At 39.6% G+C, this 7,332-nt stretch overlaps 1 protein-coding gene across 5 annotated transcripts in view; it reads left to right on the forward strand.

The window, feature by feature from the left end:
• NALCN (sodium leak channel, non-selective) overlaps positions 1-7,332 on the forward strand; it is a 309,038-nt gene that overhangs the window by 106,695 nt on the left and 195,011 nt on the right. For all 5 annotated transcript variants that reach the window (XM_078070121.1, XM_078070118.1, XM_078070117.1 and 2 more), the window contains 3 exons: positions 275-417; positions 549-653; positions 5,731-5,817. In XM_078070121.1, the coding sequence (XP_077926247.1) occupies positions 275-417; positions 549-653; positions 5,731-5,817 (335 nt within the window). The remainder of the gene's footprint in view (positions 1-274; positions 418-548; positions 654-5,730; positions 5,818-7,332) is intronic.

Consider the following 7,332-nt stretch of genomic DNA (forward strand, 5'->3'; position numbering starts at 1 on the left):
TCCTTTTCCAAGCTCTTAGATGCATTTAACAGCTAAAGATAGAACATAAAGTTATTTTATTGCTCGTGAAATTGCCCTGGCTTGAAGTCAGAAACAACTTTATCAAAATCCTAAGAATAAGCGCAATCAAATGTTGCATGTGATTTCAGTCCCTTTAAAAGAGTTTTTGTCATTGAGAAAATGAGTATGGATAAATATTGATTTTTTTTCTGAACAGTGTTTCCCCATTTCCCGAGCCCGTGGTAACTCAGTCTGTTCTCTTGTGTCCTGACAGGCACCAGCATATTCACGGTCTATGAGGCTGCGTCCCAGGAAGGCTGGGTGTTCCTCATGTACAGAGCAATTGACAGCTTCCCCCGCTGGAGGTCCTACTTCTACTTCATCACGCTCATCTTCTTCCTGGCCTGGCTTGTGAAGGTACCGCAGAAACTCGTCCTAATAAAATCTGTGTTTTCCGGCCGTTTCTGCAGATCTCTTGTTTGCTTTCTGTTGCCTTCCGCTTCCTCATCCCCAGTCTTTAGTAAACGTGGTTTGTGATTTTCTTTCAGAATGTATTTATCGCTGTCATCATCGAAACATTTGCAGAAATCAGGGTACAGTTTCAACAGATGTGGGGATCGAGAAGCAGTACTACGTCAACGGCCACCACGCAGGTACTGTATGGGGGGGTGGTGATGTCCTTTCCCACTAGAACACGGACATATCCGGCCCCACCCTCAGTGGGCCTTGATGGAACTTGGGAAAGCCCTCTGATAAAGGCCTTCTATGTCACGCCCACGGAGGGAGCTATTCAAAAATGCTGGTGCAAGAGCCCAAGCCCAGACCAACCAGATCAGCTTTTTTGGGTGATAGGGTGGATTCGATATAAAGCCAAGATTGTCACCACATTTACTATGTACTTTTGATTTGATTTGGCCATTGTAAGTCTTCAGAAGGCTTACAGATAAAAATGGAAACTGTAGAATTTCCCATTTTTATAAATATTTATTCATGTAATTGAAAACCAATATAATGGCCTTTATGTATAGGAGTAGAATTATTTGGGGAATGTAAGGTATATTTCATTCAGAACGAACCAATTACAGTATGGTAAATTATGAAGAAGACTCCATAATGCATACCTGTGATTTTTGAGGAATCACTATATATTCAGAAGGGTGCCCCTATACTCCCAAGAAATTGGGAGTGCCCTAGAATTTAATTATAAGTATCAGGGCAGTTATTACTTTGAAGGGCAATCCAGATCCAATGTCTTTGTTTTTAATTTTGGTTTGGTTTTGTGTGTGTGTTTTTGGGGGGTTCTGTTTTTGTGTTTAGAAAGAGGCAGGGAAGGTTTATATATCTTAGTCTAATTTGAATCTTTATAAAAGAGAGAGAGAAAAAATTCCTGAATCAAGAATGAAATGATTTTAATGCTTGTGACTAATTATTTTAATATTCATTTTTAAGAGAAATTTAATATAACTTTGTAAATAGTTTAATAGGACTTTGTAAATAGTGGTCTGGGGACAAAGGTATTTGTGAAAGAGCCAAGGTAAAAATTTTACTCTGAAAATCTTCAAATTGAACTTTTATTAACTATATGTTAAAAATGCTATTAAACGTGCTAATATTTGAAAAAGCCCTATGCAGCATCTTGATGGTGTTGTGAAAGTTTGAATCATCTGGCCAACTCATTATAGATGAAATAGTATTAATATTATTCAATTCTGGCAAGCAACTATTCAAATTTTCATGAAAGATTTTTTTAAAGTTATGAAGTTATGTCACAGATGACATGTAAAAAAAAAAAACAAAAAACCTAGTTTTTATTTCTTCTGTCATCTCCTCCAGTGAACCATGAGAATTAATGAAGTTCCAGGTCCATTCTGGTCTGTCCTTTAAGTCAGGTGACAACCTCTGGAAGGTGTGTTTTCTGCTATGGGCATTGAGAACTAAATGGAGCATAGATCTATGAACTCAGTGCAGAATTTACATTCAGTGTTCCTGAGAGATGACCTAAGATGTCTTTAAAACCACATCATGCTTATTCAGTAACTCGTATTTATAAAGCCACAGCTAAGAAAGTAGTTTTGGGAAGCTCCCCCAAATCAGCCAGCAGTTCTAATAGAAAGTGAAATGCGAAGGGGACGTTCAACAAAGTTGTGCAAAATGGTTTTGATGCAAAATTATACTTAATCAGGAGGAATACGTTGGTAATTCAGAGGTAATGCGTCTAGGTATTCAGCAGAGGTAATCACACAGAGGACCGTGAAAAACCTTCATTAAGAAAAATGCTGTGGCTGAGGACCCGGTTGCTAGGCAACCGGAGCTCCAGGCCGAGCCTCGGTAGGACAGCACTCGGGCTGCCTGGCAACAGGCCCCGCCCAGCCCGTCGCCAGCCACTCGGCGAGTGGCCCGGAGGCTTTCGTGTCTGGGGTGGGGGGGGCATCATTTCCTGAGAGTCTGTTACATTTGTAAAATCTGACAGAACTCTGCGCACAAGGGCCTCTCATTAAATTGTTTAAAACACTAAATCATTAGTTTCTAATTGTAGTAAAACAGGTAGGCATTAAGGAAATGAAAACAAAGATGGTGACTGTATTGCAAAGCACACAGCTTTTCAGTAATGGCGACACTTCTTGCCCTTCTTCAGCATGTGGAACATTTGCAGTTGTTCTATGTTAAGTTATCCTCACAGAAGAGCCAAAGGGGTCCCAGGCTTGGTGGGCTTGGTGGTGTCTTTGAGTCCATTGACTTTTCCAAGAGGGCTGTGTGTTTAGAGAGAAAATTATACATATTAATGGGATGAAAGACGGACTTTCTGAGATCTTAGGCAGTTTAAGAGGAATTGGCTCTAATATGGACTGTTCGGAGGCAAAAGAGAACCAGTGATGAGAACTGGGAGGTTTTTTTTGTTTTTTTTTTTTAATTTTTAATAACAAAGCAACCTGCCTTCGAATCACAGCATCAAAACACATTACAGAAAAAATTAATGCCAAAGGACTTGTGGGGACCGTAATACAACGTGTAACAGGAAAACAAAGAGAAAATGAAGTGGAAAATTTCAGAGTGGTAATCATTAGTTTGCATGAGCTCTGATGGGGATAGTGGCTTTCATACCTGCATAATTATTAGCCATGGGTCACTGTTGCCACCAGCTCAGTTAGCTGTTGGGTTAAAGGCCAAGAGACTCATTCATCTGTGATACAATGGCGCCCACATCGGTGCACAGTAGGCCTCCCCATGCCACACGTGCGCAGGGGTATTGCGCCAGAGCTGGATGTTGGGAGGCACAGACGTGCTACTAGAAAGTGTCCTGGACTTAGCATTTCTCTAGCCCAGACCTTTATTCTCACTCCTTAGATGCTTCACGTCAGACATCTGTCACCAGTCATGTGGTCTTCCCATCTACGCTGATTCGTGGTGGGGATGAGCTTATTTCACTTTGCCTGGAGAAGAACTGAAAGAACTGTTCAACTTTAGGGCCACAAAGTCTACGTTTTTGTTATGTATACTGATAAGAGACTCAAGGCAGGCTCTGGCAATCAGTATGTATATACAAATTATGGTCCCGTAGGGTCATACTGAGGGATATGGAGAGACAGGACTTGAGCCCTGAGGATTCCTAGATTTGAATATCCTGTTTTCTACCTCACATAATTGTTACATTAACCAATCTAAATTTTATTGTATAATTCAGGGGACTAAAGAGAAATTAGACATCAAACATGTCTGCATTTCCTTCACTTCATTTTATACAAAGAAGTGACCTTGAGAGAACAATTTTACTAACAATTAAATTGATTCATTTGATTTTGGTCAACTGGAAAAAAATAATTTAACAGAGAAAATTAGTCTGCTACTGATCAAAGCAAATATATGCCCAGGGATCCTTTGTGCAACGATAAGAGGGTATAGGATGCATGTACAGAAGATTTTTAGCTAGGGACTGACAGGATTGCTTTTGTCTTTTCTCCTTAAAAGGAGACACCCAGAATTTTGACAGCAGCTTTAAAAGGCACTTTAAAAGGTTTGCATTTCAGCCAATGTATGAATTCTCAGAATGAGCCTATTCACGGGGATGTGCTTGATTCTACCACTAAGAGTACCTTTCAAAATTCATTCTAAAGGGAATCAGAATCCTGTACACAGCACCTAAGAAAACCAGTTTGTAATTGGTATCTTGGATCAAAGGATCTTTGGGCAAACATGCACCTCCATTTTGTCATTTAAAAATACTTATATGGTATATATGGACAGACAGTAGCTACACTTGTGGTGAGCACAGCATAATGTAAAAATAAGTCAGGATAATGCTTCATGGAATAATTAAATTGAGCATATGTGTAACAGTATTTTGTAGAATGTCATATAGTAGGTGCTCTCTGTATATGTTGGAAAGTATGAAATAAGTAGCATACTTGGCAAAGAGCCCTCAGTGCAATCTTTGGAAAGTACTGATTCTAGGACACATGAACATCTGATATACCATTTTTCTGAGTGGATCTTTGTAGGTTGGCATTGTTGAGAATTCTCAGTTTAACCATTAAAAAAATGTTTTCTAATAAAAAGAAATACATATTAAGGTCTATGGATTTTGGCACTTGTCCCTCACCACCTCACAAGTTTTCTTTCTACAAATGATCTACTACCTCTACTCCCAGGAATCTTAGGTATGGCATCTTTGCATTATCTCATATTTCCATCAATAATTACCCTTTTGAACACAGACTAATGTGAGGGCATGAATAAGTATGGCAAAGAAAATATTTAGTTATGTGTGTGAAACTGTGGTCTTGGGCAGGAATAAACATAGCTTCTAGTTAGTGTCTTAGAAAAATAAAAATCCTGAATTCCACCTTATCTCACTTTCAACCACACCCCTCCCCCTACACACACAAAAGGAATTGGAAAGAAAATATACTAGCATAAAATATTTATAAGTGGGAAATGTCTTCCAGTTGGGTGTAATATTGACGGATGACTAATTTTTGAGGGAGTAGAGTATGCAGTTAAGATAATAACCCAGGCATCCAACAATCCAGCTATCCCATTCAATGAATATCAGATTTTAGTATCCTATACCATTCTGAATTTCATCACTTATGTATTTTAAGACAAAATACATAAAATTTTTGCTGAGCAGATTAATTTGGCATCATTAAAATAATTTCACAGAGTCTACTAAGTGATATGTCGGTCTTCTACCATTAAAATAACCAGTCTCCTTCCCTGTGCCACATGCACAGTTCTTCTGTTATTTATCCCAAGAATATTTTTCTGTTGACTCGGTGAGGAATGTCCAGTAAATAAAGATAAAAAGTCACCACTCCCAGTCAAAAACATACTAGACATAATGCTTTGGAATTCTAATTTTTATTTTTTCCCCAGGTCTAATATGTAGTAATCACCAGTATAATGGGGATAAAATACCTCCTATCAAGTCTCGTTGAGAAGAATATTTGGGCAATTATATGCAAAGCACGTATAAAGCAGAAAGGACCTGATGCATAGCAAATGCTCAATAAATGCAGGCTAGCTATTGCCATTATTCTTGTTATGATTATTATTCACTTAAGTTTTCGGTGTTCCAGTGAACATAATTGGAATGACTCAGGTTCTAAATATAAATCCACAAAAAGACAAATCTTTGATAACATAAAAACGGTAGAAGCTGGAGACATAAAGTAGGAGTTCGTGATGTTCTGTATTAAGTGTCTCTGACTCATCTCCCTCTTTGTCTTGAAGATGTTTCATGAAGACGCCGCCGGTGGATGGCAGCTGGTAGCTGTGGATGTCAACAAGCCCCAGGGACGCGCCCCAGCCTGCCTCCAGGTGCAGTACAATACTTTTTTTAAAACTCACCCAGCAAAAAAGATCTGTGACTTCTATTTTATACAAGGAAGTCCACTGCTCTCCAAACTCTAGGTCTGCCCAAGTTTATGGTCCTGGGGTCAGGGACAGTATTTGACGCCATTCCATATTCCCAGGACCCACCTTTTATTTATTTATTTATTTTTTAGATACACGGCATGATTTGGTCAATTTCAAGTGAATGAAGGTAATAACATCACAAGTAATAACATCGTGCCAACAGTATTAAATCAGTGAAGAATTTTGTTGTCATATTGGATGTTATAAAAGTACTCTACAAAGGCCTGAATTATTTAAGGGAGGGCAGTCACAGTCACGATTCACTTAATTGAGTACCTTACCAAGTACCTGGGAGGGAATATCTTTAAGAGGTAGTCTGTTTGGCATTTGCAAGGTGAGCAATGTGACGTAATAGAGCTGCTTCCTTAACAGGTGCACCCGCAGCAAACACAAGGCTCCGGGATTGCACATGGGTTCCAAGGTCCTGGGAAGTGATCAGGGGACGTCCCATCGGGTTTCGGGCCAGTGGATTTTTGGACTGCCCTGAGCTTTACTTAAAGCCCAATAAACTCCTTCTTTGCTTTGGTGGGCTACACTGGCATCTTCTCGTGTTTTGCCCCCCTCCCCGCCCCAAAATATCAATAATACTTATTCAGAACCATGTCACCTTTCCAAAAGGAGCATCCTTCCCACCGCACAGCCTTTTCACTCTGTCCATTTCCCTACTCTTTATAAGGGTGAAAAGTCAAGCCACGCCATCCTAGGGACTGAAAATTGACTCTTCCTCCTGGAGAATTTTATTTTCTTCCCTCTGGTTTTCAGTTACAAATCCTCTTCTCACAAGGGACTGATTTTTGTAGTTGCTTATGTCCCTCCCCAAAACTCGGAAAGGCTTTGTCATCTGCTTCAGGATTAGAACACACCTTCTTTCTTTTTTTTGGGTCATTCTCGAGGTGGGGGCTCATTGTGCATTTCAAGGATTACTACATGAGAAGCAAAATATTGTACTCTGAACCATTACAGGGAGCTACATTCATACGGCCTTTTAATCATGTAGTGATTTGTTCCTGTCAGTTAAAAGAATGGCGCGGAAGAGTTTACAATGAATATTGATGATATCTAATATTATGTTGTGGCTCTCTTTCTGTTGTATATTGGATGTGACAGTGCTAATAGTTAAATCCTACAACTACTTCTAGTATTACCATTGCTACTGACGGTAATAACAATGACAGCAATTGTAGCTTCTTGCCTAAAACGCACTTTCACTTAGTAATCCATCGGCCGCTATTTACTGATGCTAAGAGAGTCCTGACCAAGAAAAGCACAGCCCCTGCCCTCGTGGAGCTTACTGAAGGGTACTTCAGGGTGGGTGGACAAAAACCAGCATTGAATTAGCAATTGCAAGAGTAATGAGGATTTCAAAGAAGTAATGCTGGATGCTAGGGGAATATACATTTTGGAGTCCTCACTCCT

This window comes from Halichoerus grypus, chromosome 4, assembly GCF_964656455.1.
Source record: "Halichoerus grypus chromosome 4, mHalGry1.hap1.1, whole genome shotgun sequence".
NCBI lineage: Eukaryota > Metazoa > Chordata > Mammalia > Carnivora > Phocidae > Halichoerus > Halichoerus grypus.